The 27,132-nt window shown below is 37.2% G+C and overlaps 2 protein-coding genes across 5 annotated transcripts; both read left to right on the forward strand.

Annotated features, from left to right (window-relative positions):
- The first annotated feature begins 534 nt into the window (after positions 1 to 534).
- Positions 535 to 14,351, forward strand: LOC137717647 (phosphoglucan, water dikinase). Of its 4 annotated transcripts, none has more exons than XM_068457068.2 (31): positions 535 to 1,145; positions 1,216 to 1,325; positions 1,414 to 1,492; positions 1,923 to 2,014; positions 2,109 to 2,244; positions 2,507 to 2,821; positions 3,257 to 3,367; positions 3,485 to 3,583; positions 3,690 to 3,833; positions 4,525 to 4,613; positions 4,843 to 4,977; positions 5,451 to 5,613; positions 5,712 to 5,801; positions 5,989 to 6,174; positions 6,818 to 6,877; positions 6,973 to 7,035; positions 7,129 to 7,188; positions 7,268 to 7,420; positions 7,540 to 7,623; positions 7,836 to 8,012; positions 8,094 to 8,200; positions 8,365 to 8,578; positions 8,714 to 8,817; positions 8,903 to 9,035; positions 9,543 to 9,668; positions 11,391 to 11,501; positions 12,290 to 12,388; positions 12,814 to 12,987; positions 13,117 to 13,209; positions 13,353 to 13,468; positions 14,021 to 14,351. In XM_068457068.2, the coding sequence occupies exons 1-31, from the start codon at positions 1,044 to 1,046 to the stop codon at positions 14,223 to 14,225; spliced, it is 3,930 nt and encodes a 1,309-aa protein (XP_068313169.2). In that variant the 5' UTR covers positions 535 to 1,043; the 3' UTR covers positions 14,226 to 14,351. The 4 variants fall into 4 exon arrangements, with proteins under 4 accessions (XP_068313169.2, XP_068313170.2, XP_088555026.1 ...); XM_068457069.2 differs by having other exon boundaries at positions 8,903 to 9,032; XM_088698900.1 differs by having other exon boundaries at positions 744 to 1,145; positions 1,917 to 2,014.
- Positions 14,352 to 15,636: 1,285 nt separating this feature from the next.
- On the forward strand, positions 15,637 to 25,648 carry LOC137717168 (disease resistance protein RPV1). Its single transcript, XM_088698905.1, has 5 exons — positions 15,637 to 16,168; positions 16,645 to 16,963; positions 22,571 to 23,365; positions 23,477 to 23,758; positions 23,950 to 25,648. The coding sequence occupies exons 1-5, from the start codon at positions 15,666 to 15,668 to the stop codon at positions 25,033 to 25,035; spliced, it is 2,985 nt and encodes a 994-aa protein (XP_088555031.1). The 5' UTR covers positions 15,637 to 15,665; the 3' UTR covers positions 25,036 to 25,648.
- The last annotated feature ends 1,484 nt before the right edge of the window (positions 25,649 to 27,132 follow it).

Consider the following 27,132-nt stretch of genomic DNA (forward strand, 5'->3'; position numbering starts at 1 on the left):
ATAGCCTTAAGACAACTCATCATGAGCGGGAAGAACTCAACAAACCCTCGTAAGAAATATACCTCCATTGGGAATTTATTCCTTTGCAGTCACTAGGACCACTATCACCACCGATTTTCTCATATGCATATCATTTGTGAGGGCTACCAGTCTTTATCAATATTCGGTTCCATTGAAGTCGGTAAGTCAAAAGGCTAGTTTATTGTATATTATTAGCTCGTTTGAGAATTACTTTTAAACAACTGAAAGTTTTTTTAGATAAATGTTTTGGAACCAATTTTTAGTAAAATGTAAGTTAATCTTAGAAAAGCACTTTAAGTACTTTAAGTATTTTATGCAAGAAGCACATAACTAGTGCTTCTTGGAGGAATCGCTTCCTAAAAGCACTTTCAATTATTTAAAAACACTTCCTAAACAAGCCACATATTGACATTCAAAATAAGGTCTAAAAAAGATCCAATATAGAAATAAATATTATTAACCACTGGAGCTGCAAACTCCTTATAAAGACACAAGTTTTATACAAAATAGTTTAACGATACGAAATCAAAAGGAATACGGATGCTTTTGTCCGGAACGCAGTGGATTGAAAAAAGATCATAACTACTATAGTAATCGACCGCTTGTGGGATGTCGAATTCCGATTAGGACCGGAATCAATCCAAATTTCACCAGAAATGCATTACTTTGACAATACGGCGCCACTTTGACGTCTATAAAGCGGCAGAAGATACAAAACGTTAGGACCGTTGAAGCGCGCCGTTCCTCCCTCCCACTCTCACCCTCTCTCTCTCTCTATCTGCTCGAATTTGAATCGCTAAAAGATGAGGATTTCAGAATCAACGGAGTGGGAAGTCGGAATCACGGATCGTTTTCCGTGTCCCTCTGTCAAATTCCACGATACTTGAGCATCCAATTCTAAATTCTCTCCCACCTTTTCTTCTTTTATTAATATTATTCTCCAAAATTCAAAACCCACACAAAAATCTCCGTAATTTCGCGGATTTTTTTAGGCTCTCATTGCTTCAACCTGAGCCGCCGCCATGGCCGCCGCCGGTAACCACCCTTCCGGCTCATCACAGGCACCTGCTCCTCCTCCTCCTCGTCTCCACCAGTTTGATCTCATTGACCGCATGCAACTTCAGGTAATTAATTAAACTCAATTAACTAATAATTAATTACTCTTTTCTGATATCTTGGCGCTTTTTATGGTAGATTAATGTCTCGGGTTCTTCGAAAGGACGCAATGCAAGACTTGAATTTCAGCTCAGCAACTGCCCCAGCACTTGGGTTCTTCACTGGGGTTGCATTCTCCGTGGAAACAAGTAAATTTACCACCACCCCCATTTTTTTTTATGTTAATATATCTGTGTGCCTATGTGTGGAATATACAATTTTGGTAATCATCTACAGGAACTGGTTCGTTCCCGCTGATCGCTCTTCGGGTTCACAAGCTTACAAGCAAGGCGCATTGCAGACACAATTCACTAAGGTCTTAAAAACCTCATTTTTCTATCTTTGTGACTGTATATACATTTCTACAATATGTAGAAAGTTCTACACCACCTGCTATATAGGATTAAACTTGAATTTAATGTTTGTAACTTTGTACTCATGCTCGCAGACTCGCGGTCAAATTTCAAATCAATTCAGTATCTATATAGATTCATCTATACCTGTCCATAATATTTTTGTTGTACAGTTTATGAATTGACCCTTGTAGTTTGAATTGTTGTCTGTATATGTTGGACTGTCTTGTTTGATAAACGTTGTTATTTGAGCGGATAAAGAATTTTATCTAATGGAAAATGATGCTAAAAGTTTCCAGTTTTAAACTGTTGTTGATGGGTTGTACCCTATATGTGTGTTTGTGTGCAAGACTATGTAGTTTTCTTACATTTAGTTCTCATGTTAAGTTGCAGAAAGGAGAATTGTATTTGTTAACCATCGAGTTGCGGGACCCCAACGTACATGCTATTGAATTTGTACTTAAAGATGGCAGTCGCGAGAGATGGTTTGGTTTCTTTCTCCTGTTGCACTTGGTTATTTGCTTCGTCTAGCCAAACTCATGCCTAGATGCTAAGGAAATGTTTATATGTGTTTGGTAGGTTGAAAATGAATCACGGGAACTTCCGTGTAGAAATCCCTGAGACCGATCCAACTACTTTAAGTCCCCCAATACCAAAAGAGCTGATTGAACAGAAAAGCAAGGGCAGGCCCATGAGCCCGCCACAACAAGAAAAGGTTATACATTTCTTTCATCGGCAAGTTCTTGCCTTGTGAACTTAAATTATATTGATTCAGTCTATGACTCTATCCTATGACATTCTCTATGTCCATTTTTGAATTGATAGACTCCCATTCTGTTGTACCTATGTGTGTTGTACATGTGCTTTAGTATGGAAGTTGCTGAAGGTATACCTTTCTGTTGTATTCTCGTTAGGGATCTCATTTTTTCCTTCTTTAGAAACTTTTGTCATATTGTTACTTTGGATTTCTCATGTAGGAAGATTACAGGGATACTTTAATAGGGCTACAAAGTCAGATATCAAAGGGAATATCCTTTAATGAGTTGCAGCATAGTTTTTCAACCTCCAGTCCTAGAAGAATGGTTAATAATGGAGAGAAACTGAGGAGTGGGATGCCATACTCGTACAAAAGGAAACATAATGTTGAGCAGTGGTTGCAAAAGCATTCAACAGAACCTGCCAAAAACGCTAGTATGCCAAATTCAGCTCTCGTGGATCTTGTAGAAAAATCTATGGGAGGAGACAATGTGGTCTCACGGATAACTTATCAAATTGGCAACTATGACATAGTGGTTAGTTTTCTTCTATTTCAACCCTTAATTTGTATCAACTAGAATCATTCTGTAATGTAAGTTCCATAACCTTTTGCCATGCTTAGCATTGAAGTAGAACAGTAAACGAAATACATCAGATTGCATGATTACATTCATTTAGCTCAGTCTGATTTTCTGAGAAATTTTTATATGATTGGCACTTATCAATATCAAGTTATTTGATTATTGACCGTTTGATTTCGATCAACGTTATCCGGTCAAATATTTCAGTCCACTATGATTCTAGTCCTTGCATGTGAGAAACCAGCAAAGTAAGACCATGTGGATCCCGTGTGAACCCAAGATACATGGAGGATTTAAGTTGGTGAAATTCATAAAGAATACTTTAGAGAAGTGAAAAGAAAAGAATAAAAACTTCATTTTGACTTTCATTCTATCTTTGGTGGGATGTAGGTCCTTTCAAAAATGGATAGGGGTGACTTTCACATATTGGTTGCTACAAATATGAGAGGTGATACAGTTCTTCACTGGGGTGTTTCCAAATGTTCCCCCGGGGATTGGTTGGTGAGTTTATGTTTTCAGACTTAGTAAGATGCAATCTACTAGATAATTAAACTTCTATATGTTTGCCAGGTATGAATGGTACTTCACCTTATGTCCAGCTTTTGTCACGTCTTGCAGGCTCCTCCACCAGAGATATTGCCTAAAAAATCAAATTTAGTTCCTGGAGCATGTCAGACTTATTTTACAGAAATATCAACTGGAAAGGGTTCCTTTCAGGTATGCAAATCAACAAAGGGTGTATTCTGTGATTTAGATTTTGACTTTCTTTTTGTTTTCAACTAAATCATTGTTTAACCAATCTACCTTCAACCATAAAAAAAAGATTGTAGATATTAATCTTCAGCAAAGCAATTTGGTGGGTATCCAATTTGTGATATGGTCTGGTGGGTCTTCTTGGATAAAAAACAACGGAGCAAACTTCTTTGTAGGCGTGAGTCGTGTGACACCAGTGACTTCTACTGCAAAGGTAATCAAATGTGATTTGTACTGAGAATTAGGACTCCTTTTATGAGCCCTTGCCAATTAACTAAACGAATAATAATATAATAGTTGTTTCCCATAATGGCATTGGTTGCTAGCGTGCATGAATTAAAATATATACTCATACCGATTTAGCTGCTTAAATTTTTTATATTTATATGATTTAGACATGAGCTGCGATTCCCTGGGATAGCATTTGCGGATTATGCCTTATTGATGAACCTCCTAGTTCCAAACAATCTTGTGTATATGCCTGTCTTGTCCAGAGTCCAGATGATTATTATAGCCATATGAGCTCTGTCCCTGTTTCAATGGAGCTTAGCATTCTTTCTTTAAACTGAATCACTTTTTATTTTCAATTTTTTGAGATTTTTTAAGATAGGGTTTTTGTTTTCTTTTTGTCCCCTTTTTTGTACTAATGCTGTCGTGTGATTATTTATCTTGCAATATGAATGAGACATAGTCTAGCTGGTAAGGAGACATTTGAAGTTCAAATCCTCGCCCTTTGTGTTGTTAGTTTTCATTAGAAATTTTGTTCCAAGTGACGGCTACACAAAGTTCACTGTTGACCAAAAAAATAAAAATATAATTTTCACCAAGTCATTTATAATGCACTACGCAGTTTTCAGACTAGTGTTGTAACTATGGTTAAGACTAATACTACACCTTGTATGCAGGCTAGTGGGAATGGCGATGGAATCTGCAAATGGTTACTTGATGAAATATCTCGAAGAGAGAAGGAGGCCGAGAGATCGTTGATGCACAGGTAATGACAAGATATGGTATATATAATCAATTAAGTTATAACTAATATGCATGGTGCATGGAGAAACCTTGATGCTCATTATCATTGGGCCAGTTATTAGTTTCTTTTTATGTCACCTAGATGGGCATAAGAATTGCTTAATATGATAATAATGTGAAGTTGCTCTTATAAGATAGGAAAATTGTCTTCAGCTTCATTCTTTCATCAAAACTATACTGATTTGACACAGATTCAACATTGCAACGGAACTCACAGAACGCTGCAAAAGTGAAGGTGAGTTCGGGCTTGTTGGTATATTGGTATGGTTGAGGTTCATGTCATGCAGGCATCTAACATGGAACAAGAACTACAATGTGAAACCTCGGTAATTTCCATACTGTAGATTTAATAAATTATTTTCCTGATGAAAGGTGACTCCACATGGGTTTTTGTTATCGTCCTATGTCAAATTATTTTTATTTTCTCTACACAGTAGTTATAAAGGACTTTCTGGCCCACTGTTGGCATTTTAAGCTTCTGGTTATTTGAGTACTTATTTTTGCATCTGTTTCCATCAGTATGAATGATCCATCTGCACGTATTGTACTAAGAAGGGACCTGACAAAGCCTTCTCTATTTGGTTTCAGTTTTCCTCTTATAATTGGGACATTTCATTGACAGACAGCTTTTTACTTGTGTTTTTAGTCGCCCCCTTCTGTCCTGCCTTGTTATTCCTTGTTTGCACTGTAGAGACTTTTGTTTCTTATGTGATTAGGCCAAGCTTTTGAATGACCATGCGAGTATGGCGCACATCTTCAACCAGAGACATGCACTGACTTATTTGCAATATATCTGCAGTGAAATTAGTGAAGCTCAGGATAGGTTTACCAATCTGCTACAAAGAATATATTTAAACCAGCCTAATGATCGGGAAATTGTGAGATTACTAATGACACATGTTGGTCGTGGAGGTCAGGGAGATGTTGGACAGAGAATTAGAGATGAAATACTTGTGATTCAGGTATTTAAAATTTATTTGGTGCATATAAATGTGTGTATATATTATATAGTTCATATTGCATCACCTCTGAGTATAATGTGCACATTTTCCACCATCAGAGAAATAATGACTGCAAGGGTGGCATGATGGAGGAATGGCACCAAAAGTTGCACAATAATAGTAGCCCAGATGATGTGATAATTTGTGAGGTATGGTAATTTATCGATTTTTTGTTTTCGTTAGTGCAGTATCATACCCAGAGCTGATTGGGCATCAACATGGTTTTAGGTTATTGGATATTGGTTCAACTGGTGTGGCATGTAGTGTTTTATGTAACTGAAAAATGCTCAAATGTTTATCGGTTTCACATGATATATTCTTCCTGTTTTGTAACAGGCGCTCTTAAATTTCATCAAGTCTGGTTTTAGAGTTGATGTTTATTGGAAAACATTAAATGCCAATGGTCTCACAAAAGATAAACTTGCAAGTTATGACCGCCCAATTGTGTCAGAGCCGCATTTCAGGGCTGATACTAAGGAGGGACTCATCCGTGACCTCACAGCATACTTGAAGACATTAAAGGTAAGAATGCAATCTAAACAGTAAATAGGAGCAATCATATTTTACTGATGCCGTCTAGCTGAGTTTCGGTTGACATTTGTTAGTACTAAGTAGGGATTAGATGGAAGTTTATCATCCAATATGCATGTTAGGTGCTGGTCTATTGTGTGCTACAGATATAGGGAAAGTGCACATATACTGAGAAAAGGGTTTCCTTCTTAGTAAACTGAAATGCCTATTCTTAAAGATGTGAATTCATGAACCTTCTACAATAAATTGTACTTTATAAGTAAAGTTTTACTTAAATGGTGATCTCAAAGCTTTGGTATAAGGCTGACCCAGGATGTGGTATGTTGTCGTACAAGTTTGGCATGTGGGCTTCCCAAAATTTAGTCTCAAAATGAAAGAAAGTAGAGCAGATAGATGAAATGAAAAACTAATATGTTTGATTACAGTCTCCTTGATTATTGACTTTCATGGCATTTTGTTTTATGATGGATTGCAACGGATAGCTCCTTACAATGTTGGCGCTCGTCAAATTAACTGCACCTGAAGTTTTCTTTAGCTTTTAGTTGCTTTTATATTTCATTCCTCTAACATATTAACTATAGGAGAATGCTTATGTGTTTTCCACTTCTTATTCCTATTATCATCATGCCCACAGGCTGTTCATTCAGGTGCTGACCTTGAATCAGCTATTGAAGTTTTGGTTCCCTCAAATGAGGTAAGATCACTGATTATTGAACGTCCCTTTCATCGCTATTAAATGTTTGTTCTTTTGGCTAATAAGTGATACACCTTTTCTGTTTTGACCTTCAGAGTCGTAATTTCTCAAGCATGGTTGGAGTTAATTATGTTTGTGATTTGTCACCTAGGTTGCAGGTAACTTAATTGTTGTATTTGAATTCAACTTATGCATTGAAAATTTTAATGTGATACAACTGGTTTTCCTATGTGACTGCTATCAAATAACAGGAGTGCCTGAACTTTGTCAAAGCACTTGTTGGTGATGAAGACATTGTTCCACTAATGGAGGTCATTCTGTTTTACAAACTTTCAAATTTTGATGTCTTATATTGGAATATCATTGTGAAGTTTGGATTTGTGTTTTCAGAAGTTATTAGAATCTCGAATTGAGCTACGCCCTGTTCTAATCACCAACCACAGAAGATTGAAAGATATACTCTTCCTTGATATTGCTTTGGATTCAGCTGTCAGAACAACCATGGAGAGGGGACTGAAAAATCTGAACTCTGGACACCCACCAGTAAGTGGTAAACTATGTTTCATGTATACTCTCTGCTTACCTCAGAAAATTATAATCATGTAGATAACAGTTATGCAACAAAACATGTTTATGCTTCTGTTCCGTGCAACTAAAAACAGGAGATTATGTTCTTCATTTCCTTGGTGCTCGAAAATTTATGTCTGTCAACAGTTGACAATGAAGACCTCATTTACTGTACCAAGGTATCTCTCTTTGAACATGAATTTAAGTTTCGACTGCCTTTCTGGTTGATTCATGTAGAGAATGACAAAAAGACGACCTTGTAGTTAGTGGTTTTGCTTCTCTCATGTATTTCCAACCTTTTGCAATCAATCATTTAGATATTTCATCCTCTTTTTAGTTTTGATGTTAATGGAGTTCAGTTCTCCATCTTGGTGTTTTGTTCTTGTCACAGGACTGGTACCGTACCTGCGAATTGTACAAACCCAATGATGGTCAGTGGGCTTTACAAACAAAGGCCATTCTTGATAGATTACAATTAGTACTTGCTGAGAGGTCTCAGTGTTACCAGAAGAAGATCCAGCCCAGTGCAAAATATCTCGGCAATTTGCTTGGTGTTCAGAAATCGCCGGTATGATATTGGTGTTTGACTTTGGCATCCTTGGTGGACAACCTGTGAGCTTTTATTTAATATCTGTTTCCTGATTTCCAGATCGATACTTTCTCTGAGGAGTTAATAAGGGCTGGATCAGCAGCTATTCTGTCTACCCTCATTAATCGCTTTAACCCCATTCTTAGAAAAGCTGCAAACTTGGGCAGGTAAGATTAAGTTGAGGATTACTCCATGCTCAAGTGTAAAATTCTGTCTACGAGTCTGAGTTTATTGCTATAGGTTCACTTTAATCTGCTCCCATTACTTTGCCTTAAAAACTTGCCTTGATATTTTGGTCATTCTCTTCCTTGTCGTTTGTTGTGCCTTGCAGTTGGCAGGTTATCAGCCCAGTAGAAGTGTCAGGATTCTTACATTCTGTTAGTGAGCTCATTAGTATTCAGAACAAAGTCTATAAAAAGCCAACCGTTTTAATTGCAACTAGAGTAACGGGAGAAGAGGAGATTCCTGATGGAGTTGTTGCTGTTCTGACACCTGATTTACCAGATGTTTTATCTCATGTCTCTATAAGAGCAAGAAATGACAAGGCATATAACCTTTCATCTTTATTTATCAATTCCCAAATAACCAAACTGTAGTGCATACATTTGATAGGATGTGAAAACAATATCGTAGTTTGTGTAAACCAACACATTTATTAACTAGAGTAGAGCATGCTGCAGGTATGCTTTGCCACATGCTTTGATCCGAATATTATCAGAGATCTCAAGTTGAAGGAAGGCAAACCAATATCAATACAAGTGAAGTCGGCAAATATTATTATCAGGTTGGTCACTGGAGTGGTTGTTTCTGTGTTAGAAGTTATGTGCTTCTTTACATTGCAAATTCACCCTTTTTTGTTTTACTTGCAGTGACATCAGTAGCTCCAATCTTTCTTACAAGTCATTTGCTACTCAGTCCTCCAATCATCCAGGATTAACGCTAAAAAAGAAGGCCTTCTGTGGTAAATATGCTGTCTCAATTCAGGAGTTCACTAGTGAGGTGGTATGTCCTCGGAATAACTTTTTTCTCCATCTAATTCTCTGTTTGTTCATGATGTTGCTCTAGCATAGACTGTTTAATAAATATCTTACGGATTATGATATGTTCTTAATTGCTTGTATCGCACGGAGAAGCCATTTCAAGTTATGTGTAGATTACAAAAACTGCGGTGGCATCATAATAATTGAAACATAATTATGATGAAACATATACTTTCAAAAGTATTAGCTATTCTACTAACATTTAATCACCTTTTAATCCATTTTCTAAATGTAGTCCAAGAAATTAGAATGCAACAAAGTATTGTACTAATCTCTTTATTCTCTTATATTTCCCCTTGGCCAATTAATCTCTTGGTTCTTGCAACTGTTTATAGTAATGATTCTGTCTGACATTTACATACCACAAACTTTCTTTTGTACTTGAATTTTCAAGTTATTTCTGTTGAATCTTGAATAGGTAATACAAGCTTAAAGCATTCATGTTATCTGATGATTTTCTATTGCATAGGTTGGTGCAAAATCTTTCAATATAAAAGTTTTGAGAGAAAGGGTGCCGACATGGATTAAAATTCCAATGTCAGTAGCCATACCGTTTGGAGCCTTTGAGAAAGTCCTACTGGAAGATGTTAATAAGGTATTTTCTCAAAAGTGATCAATTTGTTAAACACTTAATTCTGATTGCAGACATTTTTGAAATGTCCACTGTCACATTCTTCTTTCTTCTGTTCAAGAGGCATCATTTTAGCTTAATTTGGTGGTGACCCTAACATATGCACAAGGCTCAAAATAGTGGCTGCTTGATTATGCGAAGTTGGGAGCACATAACTTCTTACCAGGAAAAGATATATTAAAAGCACACAACTTCTTCACTAATTCAAATCGACTGAAAAAACAAAAATGTTTATCGGCTAGCATTAGTCATCACATATATTTTTGATTCATTCTTAAGTTTCATATTCATGTCTATGATATCAAGCCGTTTTTATAATTGGTTGCCTATCCTTTTTGGAAGATATTTCCTAAACCTATTATGATTTACATATTAAAGTCTATATAATGTACCACAATCACATTGTAGGCATCATAACCACAACTATTCACATACCTGAAAACAAAAGGGCTGATTCTAATGTTGTGATCAAGGTGTTTTTGAGTATTCTCGACCTCATATTATGCTCTCTTCAGGTCCCTCTTTGAATCTTAAGTGGAAAAGGTCTATCAAAATGGGGAGTTTTCCTAAGAGACATTCCTTGTGGGTTTCTGCTTTTCTTGCCCATAGTTTGTTGCTAGAGCCTATTGTCATAAATTTAATGTGAATGCATGTTGCATTATAAACTACCATCTATTTTTTCTTTTTTTAGAAGAAACTATAAAATTTTATTAAAACAATAACAAGAATTACAAAATAGTGGATAAGAAATCCACCATCTTGCAAAACTAGCTATGACATCTCAGGTAGGGCTATTATTTACAAGTAACCAAGGCTGAACCAAATTCATTTTCCTGCTGCTAACACATCCCTCACTATTTGAGAAAGAGAATAATCCCTGAACTCATTCAAAACTGATGCCCAAAGGGCTGCCCAGTATCTTACGCTACTCCATAGTTCTTCTACCCCCACTCCCGTATAATCCTCAAAAACTCTTCGATTACGGTCCAACCAAATGTTCAAAAAACTGCCAACATCAAACAAGCCCTCATAGCTTTAGCTTTCCTCCCCTTTCCTAAAGCCTCCAAGTTGGTGCTTAGAATCTCGAAACAACCCTTTGGAATAACCCAACTAGCTCTAACTTCCTTGAACAATTTCCACCACAACTGAATTGAGTAAGAACAATGGAGAAAAACATGATAACTCCTCTCCTCCTCAGATCTAATCAAGCTTACATTTTTTTTGTAAAGCTTGCGCACTCCTTTTTCTTTGTTCCCCTTGCCATTGTGTGCAGCAGCTACTGAAGGGTAGGGGAATCTCATTAATTTATTTGCCTCGTGTATTTTTACTGTCTTGTGTGTTTGCGTGTGCATGTGCATGTGCATGTGCATGTGCATACATAGAGGAAGAAGGATGAGCCTAGTTTAAAAGTCCATATTTGCAAGAGCTTCAGTTATTGTTATTGTAGGGATTATTTTAAAAAGAAAAGCCCTGAAACAAGTTTTCACATTTCTTGAGTGGATATGGAATGAAGATGGGTCTGGTTACTTTCTAAATCTGAACATTGTAAGGTTGCATCAGTCATTTATTCAATCATAATTTCATTCGAGTTCACAGTTTTAATTTATCTCATATATTTCATTTGTTAAATGAAAAGAAAAAATAAAATAAAACAAAATTAACTGTTAATTTTTCACTCTTTTGCAGGATATAGCAAATAAGATTTCCTCATTTTACAAATGTGTAAAGAGCGGAGACCTCTCAAAACTTCAAGCAATACGAGACACTATTCTACAAATGAATGCTCCTATTTCATTGGTACCTCAACTATCTTCTAGATTTGTATTGATAACTTAGTTGGCATTCCTACGTATTGTCTAGTTTTCACACTGGTCTGATGCCTGGTAAATGTTGCTGCCTGCTGCATGTCAAGTCCATAGGGAAGTTACTAACATTGAAATATAACTGTAGAGATGTAAAGCTACACTGTAAGTTTTCCAGATATCATTTCTTCGAATGAATCTTAACTATTAGTCTATTTTAAACTTTTTTCCACATGGTCCTTCAATTTTCAGAGAATATGCCCAAATATTACAAGAAAAAAAATGGAAGAGTGATATATGGTTTAACATAGAAATTGGCCAACAACCCTAGCTGGGCCCTTCTTAGAGAAGCTATAAACTCTTGACTTAGGTTTCTTTGGATTTTATTCAAATTAGGGTATTCAGTGGCTGTTTGCTCAGCTATTCCAGGTAGGGTTTATTTTTTAGTCTGGATGAATCTATGCGTCTTTATCCTTGCTTCTTGATTACCCTCTGGATCCATGAGTCCGCAACTAATTTGATGCTCTCTTAAAGTCCTTCATCACACTTCGCACTGTGTCATTAGTGAGCTGCAACCTTGTTGCTTTGTTTTCACAGATAATAGATGGTATCATCACGTTGTTCTAACATCTATATCACTAGAGCCCCTCTCTCTTTGTATTGGATCTCTTGTAACCTTTATTATTTTCTTCGAGTGGGTGGATTATACAGATGTTTATATGTGTTTTTATTTTTTTTATGTTTCAACCTAATTATTTACTCTTTCATTTTACCTTTTGGCAGATCCATGAGCTTAAGAGCAAAATGAAAAGTTCAGGAATACCTTGGCCTGGTGATGAAGGTGGCGAGAGGTGGACTCGTGCTTGGCAAGCAATAAAGAAGGTATCAATTTCAATCATGTGCTTTGTGCTGGTCCATCGAGTTTACGTGATTTGATCTTTTGCAGATGTAAATCTTAGTGCATCGATGTAGGAAGTCTCTCAAGTCTGTATGTTAGATGTCTATGTCATTCTTTTTGGGGCATTTCGTTTGCAAAATACAGTCTGGTACTTTCTAGTAACTTGGGCAGGATCTACTTTTGAAAACCAAATAAAGAGTATTCATTTTTTATAATTGCAATCACTATCATTAAAAGAACTATAAGGGCTCTTACACTTTGTATAACTAGGGTTGTAGCAAAGTCCTTAGTATATATGAGAAGGTATTTTAGAAATGCTGCAAAACTTTCAGATTACTGTGACTTGAGAACCATCTCAAATTGCCAATTGCTGATATAAAGACGTATTCTTCTTGCTTATTCTCAACAGGTTTGGGCTTCAAAGTGGAATGAAAGAGCATTTATTAGTTGTAGGAAAGCTAACTTAGATCATGAAAATATATGCATGGCTGTACTGATTCAAGAAATTATTTGCGCTGATTATGCTTTTGTAATTCACACGAAGAATCCCCTATCAGGAGATACCTCAGAGATATATACAGAGGTATGCATTGTCTATGAGTTTCAAATTTCTCTGTCACTCTCTCTCTCACACACACACACACACAGTTGGATGTACTGGAATCTAAATCAATAAAAATTTTGTTCTCATTCAATTTATATGCAAATACAGATAGTTAAGGGCTTGGGAGAGACTTTGGTGGGTGCATATCCCGGACGTGCCTTGAGCTTCATTACCAAAAAATCAAATCTAAATTCTCCTGTTGTAAGCCCAATTCTTAACTTTATTACATGAAAATTTTGAGCTTGTTTTATTAATTATTAACTTTATCCAGGTTACAGGAGAGAAGTTATGTAAATGGTAGTTGTTATGAAACTTTACATCTTGAACATGAATCTGACTTTCAGGTTACTGGTTATCCAAGCAAGCCAATAGGATTATATAGCAAGCAGTCTATCATATTCAGATCAGACTCAAATGCCGAGGACCTGGAAGGATATGCAGGTGCTGGGCTTTATGACAGGTTTGTGCTGAACTTGAATTTTGTAGTAAGATGTACAACAAAGAGTACCCTTTTTCATCTTCTTTACTCTACGACCAGACGAGAAAGCATCAGAAACTTGCCTACTTTTTAGATGTTTTACCGAGATTTTTGAAGACTAGAAAACCCTAAGGATGTAGAAAGGTTTGGTATGGTGCTGTTTTTGTAGCCATTCAATCTACATGTTCTTGAAACGGGCAGTCGTTACTCATTAGCTTATCAGGCAGATGGAATGGTCAAATCCGTACATAGTCTAGTGTTCTAGGTAGATACTGTTCTGTTCAAAAGTCCCTTTGTCATATGAATGTTTCATCAAAACTGGTTTTGTTGAAAAGGATTCATTACTATTTACCTTTCAACAGCCTGTTCTACAGAGTGACCGCCAATTCGGCCATTTCATCTTTTTGTATTCGCATAGTAAAAATGCATTTTGCGTTCTACATAGAACCCATGATCGATTCCAACCGCTTAGTGTGTTTACATCTCTGTTGCCCCATGCTCTTTCCGTATAATGTGTCTTTGAACTTGTTGCAGTGTGATCATGGATAAGGAGGAGAAGATTGTATTGGATTACTCGAGAGATCGGTTGATTATTGACAGACCCTTCCAAGTCTCAGTCTTGTCGAGAATTGCAGAGGCGGGAAAGATAGTAGAAGGCATTTACGGTCATCCTCAGGACATTGAAGGGGTGGTAAAAGATGGAGTGATCTATGTGGTTCAGTCAAGGCCACAAATCTAGGGTTCTTAACCAGCTTTGATTTTCAAATTTTATTTATGCTGAAACCATTACATTCTGAATGTAGATGAAGGGGCAAACTTATGATCCTACTGTCACCAACTAAAATAAAATTGACGTTCCTTTGGATTTTCAGGCTTTTTTGGGCATTGTTTTGAAACAGAATCACATTGCTTTGTCGAACGGACGGAGAAAATTAGTGTGGAAATCATCTACCTTCAAGAAAATTAAAATGTTAAAGTGGTAGATTGGAAACATAACAAGAATAATAGTGCAAGGTCTTGTTTGCTAATATTTCAGGTGGTTTGGTGGATTGGTCCTCTCATCATATTTCCTCCTTCCAAAACATGGTTTACTTGCTTACTTGTTCGAGTAAGAGGCTTGAACCATAGACATATGATAGTTCCGAATAAAAGTTCTTTAGAAAGATCTTTTGTTTTGTGGTAGCCTGCTCTGGTTCCCTTACGAAACGATTGAAAAAAGATGGAGCACGACTAATGACCTCCCTAAAAGAAAATAAAACATTTCAATGGTAGATTTGGAAAACCAACAAAAATGAGTGCAAGCGGAGAATTGAGTGCGAAATTCACCTCCTTTTTTACACAAGGGTTGATAAAGCATCATCTCTTTAGTAGTAGCATAGGAAGCCTTCTTTAATCTTATATGCTGCAATTTTTTCAAGACACAAATGATTAAGAGCATTTACCTCTGCAATTGAGATTATGTTTTTATCTCGCTCCACTTGAATATATCAGTTGTAAATTGTAACAAAACAAATACTAATCCCAAAATATCGACCCATGATTAGGATCGATGTGCTCTTTATCTTATTATACAACAACAAAAACAAAGTCTTATTCTACTAAATGGGGTAGGCCGTATGAATCTTGGAATGTCACAACGCTGGGTTTTGCGCCAAGTCTTCGACTCTTAATGTTAGTATAATGTACTCAAATTTCCTATGCTTCTTTGGACATTAAGAAGAATGATTGGCTGTTGAAAGAAGAGCAAGAGCTCCTGATGAATTGAACAGTGCCCAATCACCATTGCACACCTGCCCAAAAAAAAATTAAAGAATTAAAACTTAGAACCAACATTACCCCGCTTGTTCTAACACTTGTTGATTTTTAATTAGGTTTTTAGCAGGAGCTCCAACTCTTCTTTCAACAGCATGTCATTGTTCTTACTTTAATCAATCATACATACATTGTGTTCCAGTGGTGAAACATAAAAAAATAAAAAAAAATAATAATAATTAATAATAATAATTTTAATTAATTATTGAACAACTAAGTTTTTTGTTTGAATTGTATTAACTATTAAACAGCAGAATTATACATCTTTTGTGCGGTTTGGTTTTCCAATTGGTTGACTTTTCTATGAGTTGACCCTCCTTCCTTAAGTAGCCTGCCAATTGAGATTTTGCAGCTCTCTCCCATAACAATGAGTACCAGGACACAGCATGAAGCATCCTCCTCATCGAAACGTTGGATGCAAGACGTGTTCTTGAGCTTCAGAGGCGAAGACACACGGAACGGCTTCACAGGCCACCTCTGCATGACACTGAAAGAGGCTGGAGTCAACGTGTTTATAGACAACCAGCTAAGAAGAGGGGAAGAAATAACAGCAGAACTGGTGCAGGCAATCCGAGGGTCTAGGATTTCCGTCGTTGTCTTCTCAAAGAGGTATGCAGATTCAAGCTGGTGTCTTCAGGAGCTTGTGGAGATCATGGAGTGTAGGAGAAGACTTGGACAAATAGTCTTGCCAGTATTCTACGATGTCGATCCTTCACATGTCAGGAAACAGACTAGTGCTAGTTTTGCACAAGCATTTCAGAAACATGAAGAATGCTTCCATGAAGATACCGATAAGGTAGCGAGGTGGAGAGCTGCTCTTACGGAAGCTTCAAATTTGTCCGGTTGGGATCTCAAAAACACTGCAAATGGGTAATAATTCTTTAACTTATCAATCTTCTTTTACTGCTATATAATAAAACCTTAAATAAAATTTGATTCCCTAGTTCAAGATCCATCATTTTGATTCATAAAATCATTCACCTTCCGATTCAAGGATCTCTTAAGAGAGCCGAACCATTTCTTCTGACTCTTTCAAATTTGATAAATGTTGGATAAGATAGTTCTATGATTCAGATTATCATTTCCTATTTGATTCCTTTGAATTCCATATTCGAAGTTGTGATCGGATCTATCCATTAAAAAGAATCGATTCAATACATTTCTTATGTACCCATACGTGCTATATTGGATTTGAATCAGATTTCGGATCAATCTATATTGATTGACTGCCTCCATTATGTTGTTGCTAGCAAATACCACTAGTTTTTGTTTTTCTCTAATCGATCTATAGCCAGAATGTGTACTGCATAGCGAGTCTTAGTTGTGCTTCTAAATGTAATTGACAGGCATGAGGCGCAGTTTATCAGAAGAATTATTGGCGAGATCGCTAAGCAACTCGATACCACGTACTTAAATGTAGCTGTCTACCAAGTGGGAATAGATTCTCGGGTGAACGAGATTAACAGCTTAGACGGGGGATCATACGATGTTCAAATGGTCGGAATTTGGGGCATGGGTGGAATGGGGAAAACATCAGTTGCAAAAGCCATCTATAACAAGTTCTACCATAGCTTTGAGTACAAAAGTTTCCTTGCAAATGTTAGGGAAACTGCAAAGGAATCGAATGGCATGACGAATTTGTTGAATAATTGGCCAAGTAGCCAAGTGGACAAATGTCCAAGAAAACTTTAGGTGATTAAACAAATTCAAAGGTGGCAAACACATTCCTTGTTTTGGGGAAGAAAATGGGGAAAAGCATTTTTGTTCTCTTCCATCACCCGTGCTTTTTGGAAAAGAAATATGAGAGAGCTCATTGTGTTCGGTTGTGAAAAAAGAGGGAGAGAAGAAAGAGAGTAGAGTTTTTCGGTTTTGGAAAAACAAGAGAGAAGAAAGAGTTTCTTCTTTGCAGAGAGCAATTTCTGATTGCAGTCTTGCAGAGAGCCCAAAAAGAAGAACAAGTGGCTGCTTCAATTGGTTAGTAATCATCCACCAAAGAAGTTGTTGTTGTAATAGCTTTGAGCTATATGTATAGAGAAGAAATTATTCATTATATTTCGTTCTCTATTTTGTTTCTTTGGTGTGTGAGAGTTATTGGGTGTATTGGGCTTTTGGGTTGTGAGATTGCCAACACTTTGTAAACTCCCATTTGGTTGATAGTGGATTATTGGGTGAGCTCCTATTGCTCCGAGGACGTACTCCAGTTACACTGACTGTGGAGGAACCTCGTTAAAATCTTGGTGTCATTTTATATTTTGTTCTTGCATTTTCATTTGATAAATTTCCTGTGGGTTAGCTTGAGTTGGTTCCATTTGGTTTTGGTGTTATCCTAGCACAACAATTGGTATCAGAGCACTGGTTGCTCTTGGGTACTGTCTAATTGCCAAAAATGTCAGACGGGCAAGATGAGAATCCTTTTGGAAGCAGCTCCGGATTTGCAAGAACTACGGTGCAAAATGCAAAGTTCGAAGTGGAAAAGTTTGATGGCACAAACAACTTCGGGATGTGGCAATGTGAGGTTAAAGATGTGTTGGCTCAACAAGATCTACTTGCCGCTTTGGGAGAGAAGCCGGAAGCTATGTCGAAGCCGGAATGGGAGAAATTAAATTTGTGGGCTTGCTCTTCAATTCGGTTGTGCCTTGCAAAAACTCAGAAGTATTTTGTGATGCGGGAGACATTGGCAAGTGTGTTGTGGCAAAAATTGGAAGACAAGTATATGACGAAGAGTGCAGAGAACCGGCTACACTTGAAGAAAAAGCTCTACCGCTTCCAATACAAAGAAGGTACAAAAATGATTAGACACCTTGATGCTTTTAATAAGTTGATTGCCGACTTGTTAAATTTAGATGAGGATATTAAGGATGAAGATAAGGCCTTAATATTGTTGAATTCCTTGCCGGACTCTTATGAGCATTTTGTTACCACTATTATGCATGGTAAAGAAACTGTGAAATTTGAAGATGTGTCAAATGCCTTGATGAATTATGAAATGAGGCATAGAGATAAAAATCATGATAGTACCTCTGAAGCTTTATTTGTTAGAGGTAGATCATCGGAGAGGAGATCCTCTTCTAGCAGGAAAAAATCACAGTCTCGACCTAGAGGAAACTCTAAAGGTAGAAAACCTTTGGAAAGGGATGAATGTGCCTTTTGTCGTAATAAGGGTCATTGGAAGAAAGATTGTCCTAGATTGAAGACCAAAGGCAAAGAAAGTTCTGAAGCTAATGTTGCTGAGGTTGAAACAGATTTTTCTGATTTTGCTTTAACCACTTCCTCATCATTTGATTGTGCTACTAAGTGGGTGTTAGATACGGGTTGTACTCATCATATGACTCCTCACAAGGATTGGTTTTCAAGCTTGAAAGAGTTTGATGGCGGTGTTGTGTTCATGGGAGATGACAATCCTTGCACAACAAAAGGGATTGGTACAATTCGTTTGAAGTTGCATGATGGCATGGTTAAAGAGTTGACAGGTGTTCGGTATGTACCGAATTTGAAGAAAAATCTTATTTCTTTGGGAACTTTGGAAGCCAAGGGCTTCAGGTTTCATTCAGATGGGCAGACATTGAAGGTGACTTATGGTGCACTTGTTGTGATGAAAGCTCCTCGATGTGGCCATTTGTATTTATTGCAAGGAAGCACTGTGACAGGTGAAGCATCTGTAGTCTCAGAAAATATGGGCACATCTGATTCTGATACTACTAGATTGTGGCATATGAGATTAGGCCATGCCGGTGAGAAAGCTCTACAAGGGCTTGTGAAACAAGGTATTCTAAAAGGTGCCACGACTTGTAAGCTTGATTTCTGCGAGCATTGTGTCTTGGGAAAACAAACTAGAGTGAAGTTTGGTACTGCTGTACATCAGACGAAGGGCATTCTTGATTATGTGCATTCGGATGTTTGGGGTCCTACAAAGACTCCCTCTTTGAGTGGTAGACATTGGTTCGTGACCTTTGTTGATGATTATTCAAGAAGGTCTTGGGTCTACACTATGAAGCACAAGAGTGAGGTGTTGAGCATTTTCTTGGGTTGGAAGAAAATGGTTGAGAACCAGACTGGGAGAAAGATTAAGATTTTGAGATCGGATAATGGTGGTGAATACACATCCGACCCTTTCTTTAAAGTTTGCAAAGAGGAAGGGATTGTGAGACATTTTAGTGTCCGGGGAACTCCACAACAAAATGGAGTTGCAGAAAGATTGAATCGAACCTTGCTTGAGAAGGTTAGATGCATGTTGTCTCAGTCGGGTTTGAGCAAGTCGTTTTGGGCAGAGGCAGTTACTTATGCATGTCACATCATCAACCGATTACCCTCAGCTGCTATTCAGGGTAAGACGCCAATGGAGGTATGGACTGGAAAACCTTCTAATGATTATAATTATATTCGTATTTTTGGTTCACCTGCTTATTTTCATGTAACTGAAAATAAACTTGATCCTAGAGCCAAAAAGGCTATCTTTCTTGGTTTTAGTAGTGGTGTCAAAGGTTACAGGTTATGGTGCCCGGAGATGAAGAAACTTGTAATCAGCAGAGATGTGACATTTGATGAAGAAAATATGTTCAGAGACTCTGAAAAGAATGTGAAAGATGTCCAACAGGTGGAGCTTGAGAAAGTTGCCTCTAGTACTTCAAATCCTATTTCCGCTGATGTCGAAGCCACTACAAGTGAAGAAGTGGAAGACCATGAGGATGTTGAAGAAGTTGAACTTGAAGATTCTATTCAAGTTGAAGAGCAAGTTTCACCTCAAGAGTCTATTGCCAAGAACAGAGGAAAGAGAAATATTACCAAGCCAGCTCGGTATAGTGACTATGTTGCTTTTGCTCTTCCTATTATCACTGATGAGATTCCATCCAATTTTGAGGAAGCCATTGAGAGTGAGGAAAATGAGAAGTGGTGCAATGCCATGGGTGATGAGATGAATTCTCTCATGAAAAACAAGACTTGGGAGTTAGCTAAATTGCCTAAGGGTAAGAAAGCTATTGGTTGCAAATGGGTGTATGCCAAGAAGGAAGATGTTGCTGAGAATAGCAATGTCAGATTCAAAGCAAGATTAGTTGCTAAAGGGTATGCACAAAAGGAGGGCATTGACTACAATGAAATCTTTTCTCCAGTTGTGAAGCACTCCTCAATTCGCATTATGTTAGCTCTTGTTGCACAATATGATCTTGAACTTGTGCAACTTGATGTGAAGACGGCTTTCCTACATGGTGATTTGAATGAAGAGATCTATATGTGTCAACCGGATGGGTATAAAGTGAAAGGGAAAGAAAATTTGTTTTGCAAATTGAAGAAATCACTTTATGGCTTGAAGCAATCTCCAAGACAATGGTATTTGAGGTTTGATAAATTTATGAGAGGCCAAAATTATTCTAGAAGTCAATATGATCATTGTGTGTACTTCAAGAAGTTGCAAGATGGGTCTTTCATTTATTTATTGATATATGTTGATGATATGTTGATTGCCTCAAAGAATGTCGAAGAGATTGAGAAATTGAAGAAGCAAATGAAGAATGAGTTCGAGATGAAGGATCTTGGTGAAGCAAAGAAGATCCTTGGCATGGAGATCACTAGAGACAGAGAGAAGGGTTTGGTTTGTTTGAATCAAAGACAATACCTTGAGAAGTTGATTCAGAAGTTTGGAGTTCATGATTCAACTAAACCGGTTAGTACCCCTTTGGCTCTTCATTTTAAATTGAGTTCTCTACAATGTCCTAAAACTGATCAAGAGAAGCTACAAATGAAAAATATACCATATGCAAATTTGGTTGGTAGTTTGATGTATGCAATGGTATGCTCTAGACCGGATATTGCTCATGCAGTTGGCATGGTGAGTCGATATATGCATAATCCTGGTAAAGAGCATTGGAATGCAGCTAAGTGGATATTGAGGTATCTCCATGGTACTCGAGACGTTGGTTTATGCTTTGAGAGAGATGACTCTGGTATTGGTCATTTTGCAGTTGGTTATGTTGATTCAGATTATGCAGGTGATCTAGATGGAAGGAAGTCTACTACAGGCTATGTGTTTACTATGGCTAAAGGGCCAATTTGTTGGAGGTCCATTTTGCAGTCGTCTGTTGCTTTGTCTACTACAGAGGCTGAATATATGGCAGTTGCTGAAGCTATAAAGGAGGCCATTTGGATACATGGGCTGATTAGAGATTTGGGGGTTGATCAGAAGCAGGTGGAGGTGCATTGTGATAGTCAGAGTGCCATTTATTTGGCTAAGTATCAGGTTCATCATGCGAGGACCAAGCACATAGATGTGCGTTATCACTTTGTTCGTGAAGTAGTTGGTGAAGGGGAGATCATTCTCCTGAAGATTCCAACTAAAGACAACCCCGCTGATATGTTGACTAAGGTTGTTGGTGTAGCCAAGTTTGTTCATTGCTTGAACTTGGCTCACATTTTGCCTATATAAAGAAGGCGTTGAGCAGTAGGAGTTTTGGAGATTTGGCTCGGCATGAGTTGTTCTCTTGCTAGTGATTGGGAGTGATGTTGTGTGTTAATTGTGTTGGTTGGCTTATCATGGCGTTTTCGGAACTTGGCCAAGGTGGAGATTGTTGAATAATTGGCCAAGTAGCCAAGTGGACAAATGTCCAAGAAAACTTTAGGTGATTAAACAAATTCAAAGGTGGCAAACACATTCCTTGTTTTGGGGAAGAAAATGGGGAAAAGCATTTTTGTTCTCTTCCATCACCCGTGCTTTTTGGAAAAGAAATATGAGAGAGCTCATTGTGTTCGGTTGTGAAAAAAGAGGGAGAGAAGAAAGAGAGTAGAGTTTTTCGGTTTTGGAAAAACAAGAGAGAAGAAAGAGTTTCTTCTTTGCAGAGAGCAATTTCTGATTGCAGTCTTGCAGAGAGCCCAAAAAGAAGAACAAGTGGCTGCTTCAATTGGTTAGTAATCATCCACCAAAGAAGTTGTTGTTGTAATAGCTTTGAGCTATATGTATAGAGAAGAAATTATTCATTATATTTCGTTCTCTATTTTGTTTCTTTGGTGTGTGAGAGTTATTGGGTGTATTGGGCTTTTGGGTTGTGAGATTGCCAACACTTTGTAAACTCCCATTTGGTTGATAGTGGATTATTGGGTGAGCTCCTATTGCTCCGAGGACGTACTCCAGTTACACTGACTGTGGAGGAACCTCGTTAAAATCTTGGTGTCATTTTATATTTTGTTCTTGCATTTTCATTTGATAAATTTCCTGTGGGTTAGCTTGAGTTGGTTCCATTTGGTTTTGGTGTTATCCTAGCACAACAGAATTTGCAAGAAAAGCTTCTTTCTGATATCTTCAAACCAACCAAGGTGGAGGTTGGTGATGTTCATAGAGGTATTAATCTGATAAAAGAAAAACTTCGAAGCAGAGAGGTACTGGTCATAATTGACGATGTAGATCATGTGGACCAATTAAATGCTTTAGCTATAGCCCGGGACTCCTTTGGTCGAGGAAGTAAAATTTTTATTACAACCAGAGATCGACACCTACTGGAGCAAGTTGAAGTTAATATAATATATCTGGCTCGAAAAATGAAGGAAGAAGAAGCTCTTGAGCTCTTTAGTTGGCATGCCTTTCGAAATCCCTGTCCTAATGAAGAATACAGTGAACTGACAAGAAGTGTTCTTGGTTACTGTGGAGGTTTACCGCTTGCTCTTGAAGTTTTAGGTTCTTTTCTGTTTAAAAGAAGCTTAAGAGATTGGACAAGCACATTGAAGAAGTTGGAAAAAATTCCTCGTTTTGAAATTCAAGAAAAGCTTAAAATAAGTTTTGATGCACTAAGTGATGAGGATGAGAGGGAAATATTCCTTGATATATCTTGTTTCTTCATAGGAATGGACAGGAACTATGTCACAAGGATCTTGGACGGTTGTGGGTTTTTTGCAGAAATTGGAATTAGTGTCCTCCTGCAACGATGCCTTGTAACTGTCGATGAGAAAAACAAGCTCGTGATGCATGATCTACTTCGAGACATGGGCAGAGAAATCGTGCGTGCAAAATTTCCAAACCACCCTGGCAGGTGTAGTAGATTGTGGTGCCAAGAAGATGCAATAGGTGTACTGACGGACAAATCTGTAAGTACTTGATTCCATATAATACAAGAGAATAACAACTGCAGATGTTTGTATGTAATTCATTTTTGCACATATGCACTAACCTGTTCCTTATTCACTGTTTTTTATTAGGGAACAGAAGAAATTGAAGGACTCGCTCTAAATTTGCTAAGACCAGACAAAGCTAGTTACAATATGAAAGCTTTTAAAAAGATGAAGAGTCTGAGATTGCTCCAACTTAATCGTGTACAGCTCACTGGAGAGTACAAACATCTTTCCGAAAAGTTAAGATGGATTTGCTGGCGAGGATTCCCTCTAAAGTTCATACCAAAAAAAGCATTAAATCAATTAAGAAGCCTAGTTTCTATCGACCTACGGTACAGCAACCTCAGACGGTTTTGGGAGCATTCTATGGTATACTATCATAACCTTAACCAGCCATTGATTGTTCCGTCGAGTTTTACGCCTAGACACTCTTCCTCTTCCTTTTGATTTCAGGTGGCTTAGATTGAAATTTTAATAGATGAAAAAAATAGAAACTCATTGACAGATGACGATCAAGTTATCTATTTTGATTTTTGTTTTCTTTTGGGTTTGTCTTGCAGTTGCTCGAGAAGTTGAAGATTCTGAATCTCAGCCATTCGTACTTCCTAAAACAATTGCCAAACTTCTCAAAACTCCCAAATCTCGAGTATTTGGTACTCAAGGGCTGTAAGAGCTTGCTCGAGATTCACCACTCTGTAGGATGTCTTGAAAGACTTGCTTTGGTAAATCTCAAAGACTGCATAATGCTCAAGGATCTTCCAAAGAGTTTCTATAAGTTGAAACACGTTGAAACTCTTGTTCTTTCTGGCTGTTCAAGATTTCAAAACTTGGTTGCGGATATAGGAGAGATGGTATCATTGACAACTCTTCTTATAGATAACACGGCCATAGAAGAATTACCATATTCTTCCATAGCACGGTTGAAGAACCTGACACGTTTATCTCTATGTGGTCTGAAACTTATAGAACCCAACCCTTCCGTTTGGCCTTTGGTATTGACAAGAGAATATCCTCCTGAATTACATTGCTCAATTTCTTCCGAGGATATCAGGACCATCGACTTGTTTAGCAACGCATTTCATATCCTTCCGAGGAATCATAAGCGCAAGACAACTAGTGGAGATGGTGTCATTTTCCCCCCGGGAAATGATATTGCCAAGTGGTTCACAAATGTCGACAATGAGGGTGATCGAGTCTGTTTCCAAGTGCCTCAAATCACTGGTTCTAACTTAAAATTGTTGACTGTGTGCACCGTTTATTCTTCATCATTACACAAGGACGCACCTCTTAATCATTTTGCTATATTTATTACGAATCATACCAAGGTCATCAGCTTCGTTGTCCGGCCAATGGATCCCTACACAATAACTTCAAATGAAGTCATTTGGCAAGGACATTTATCAAACAAGGAGCTCAGTTTGGAAAGGGGAGACTCCATTGAAGTTTATATTGTGATGGGATCTGGTTTCAGGGTGAAGAAAACGGGGGTACATCTCGTATGGGATCCCGAATTGATCAACGAAAATGTGATTGAGTTCGAGCCTATCCCATATGCTTATTTCCGTAGTGATGTGGAGTATGAGGCAGGACCGAGTCATGTCTCATTAGATGAGAATCGACCACGCGACGAGTTGTGGTACGTATGATGATCACCCCACTATTCGAAGGAGTACAGATGAACAATTGGAGCAGGGAAACAAAGATGAAGCTCTGCGGATAGAGAGGAGCTTTATACTTCAAGTTGAAGAACGGTTTGCACTACAACTTAATTTTATTTTTTATTTTACAGCTGATTTTCTGAGCTAACGGAAGAATTGGATTCATACAGTAGACGTCACTTAATGCAATAAGACTTTGTTGTTATTGTTGTAGTAGTATTTTACAGCTGATTTTCTCGTCTACAGAACAATTTGCTTTCCACAATCAGTGGTGCGGTTTGTAAGAAATTTTTGGTGATGCAATAGAGAGAGTCCAAAGTTTATTTGGCTGCATCCACCAACTTGAAAGGAATAAGTCATCAATTGTGGCTTCAAGTTTTAAACTTATGGGAGGGTGAACATTGATTTGGTCATAACCAAGTTCAGGATCATGTCTGTCACTTAGTATTACGATTCAAAGGTAATTTTTTCCACTTGTAAGTAAAAGTTCTTGAGTTTTACTTTCGTTAATGACGAGATTGATGTCAAATTATTATGTCAAACTAAATTACCATGTATAGACTTTTTGTTTGATTCTAAACTAAATTATCGATTAACCTGATTATTAGCATTTCAAAAATGTTATTAAGCACTTTTGTGTAAACAACTAATATTTGTTTTCTTAATAAAGAAAGAGTTTTTGTTCTTTAACATAGCTCGTTTAAAAAATAAAAAAAAAAAAAAAAAAAAATCACCGCATAGTTTTGAGCTTGAATGCCTTGAGAACATTACTCTAACAACTAGGTTAAGTCTAAATTATTAAAAAGGTTAACTTTTCTAGAATGTCAATGGCATTTATTTCTTATCATTGACAAATTCTTCCAAAGACTGAGACAGCATGTGTAAGCGTAGAGAGAGAGAGAGAGAGAGAGAGAGAGAGAGAGAGAGAGAGAGAGAGAGAGAGAGAGAGTGCCTCAATGCTCGGCAGTTTATGGCCCAAACGAAACGGAAGGCATGGAAAGAAAAAATACAAACTATTCAGTAGCTCAAGAATACAATAATAATAATAATAATAATAATAACTAGCATTTGTCTACACACTTTGTATGTATGAGCACATTTTTTAGAAAATGAGAAGGAGAGAGGGAGAGATCAAGAACGTGGAGGGGGAGTGGGAGGTTTTTGGTTTTTTTCTTTTATTTTTTTATATTTATTATTATTATTATTTAATATTAGAGGTACTTTAACATTACCTATAGATGAGGCTTCAATAAAAAATAGTAAAATTTGAACATGTGAAATTTCATTATTGCCCATCATTTTTTTTGTGTGATAGAAAACTAATTTATCTTTTCACCCTCTTTTGGTTGATTTGATTGACAAAGAGAGTTTTATTAATTAATAGAGATAATAGTTTTCCAAAAAAAAAAAAAAAGAATACAATAATAATACAAATGAAAGCCTTTTTGTTCAATAAATAAAAATAAGAAAAATTACACATAGATTATACTTTTAATGCTTAATTTTATATTGAGATCACACTTTTAAAACATTTTAAGGAGAGAAAAAAAATTAATACATAAGGAAGATGACATCATTTGCTTTTTTTTTTCTTCTCTGAACTCTATGTTAGAAAATACTCTTTATCTTTGGTGTCCTTTCACACTTCTCTCTCTCTCCCTTCTCTCTTTCTCTCTCCCTTCCCTTTCCCCATTTCATACAGTAATAAACAGCAAAAAACGGATTGAGTTCCGAATTTATTGCAGGGATGGCCATAAACGTTGAGAAAATTAAATTAAGGGGAAGAAAACATGTATACTTGTTTGGGTATTTAATCCCAAAGAATGTATTATAATAAGTGGAACAAGATTTATCGTGAAAGGGCCACTTCACAGAGTTCACAGTCACAATCCTCCACACGACTTTGAAGCAACTGGGGTTGCTTTGCTTTATTGTTGTGTCGGAATTTAATTCCACCAAAAAAAAAAAAAATCGACTTTCTCACTTAAGCAAAAACAAACAATTGGGTTATCAAAATTTTAAAATAACAAATGGGTGAAAAACACACCTGGGTAGAGGAGAGAGCGTGATGAGTAGTAAGAGCAA

The sequence above is a fragment of the Pyrus communis genome, chromosome 8 (genome assembly GCF_041283825.1).
Source record: "Pyrus communis isolate YQ-2024b chromosome 8, ASM4128382v1, whole genome shotgun sequence".
In the NCBI taxonomy this organism is placed as follows: domain Eukaryota; kingdom Viridiplantae; phylum Streptophyta; class Magnoliopsida; order Rosales; family Rosaceae; genus Pyrus; species Pyrus communis.

What these genes read in the sequence shown, in the direction of transcription:
- LOC137717647 (XM_088698900.1), top strand. Translation starts at nt 1,044, where the DNA reads ATGGCCGCCGCCGGTAACCACCCTTCCGGCTCATCACAGGCACCTGCT. An exon ending in TTGGCAACTATGACATAGTG is followed by an intron (nt 2,822 to 3,256) that starts GTTAGTTTTCTT and finishes GGTGGGATGTAG; the next exon opens with GTCCTTTCAAAAATGGATAG. An exon ending in GTTCCCCCGGGGATTGGTTG is followed by an intron (nt 3,368 to 3,484) that starts GTGAGTTTATGT and finishes CACGTCTTGCAG; the next exon opens with GCTCCTCCACCAGAGATATT.
- LOC137717168 (XM_088698905.1), top strand. Translation starts at nt 15,666, where the DNA reads ATGAGTACCAGGACACAGCATGAAGCATCCTCCTCATCGAAACGTTGG. An exon ending in CTCAAAAACACTGCAAATGG is followed by an intron (nt 16,169 to 16,644) that starts GTAATAATTCTT and finishes TGTAATTGACAG; the next exon opens with GCATGAGGCGCAGTTTATCA. An exon ending in GGTTTTGGGAGCATTCTATG is followed by an intron (nt 23,759 to 23,949) that starts GTATACTATCAT and finishes TTTGTCTTGCAG; the next exon opens with TTGCTCGAGAAGTTGAAGAT.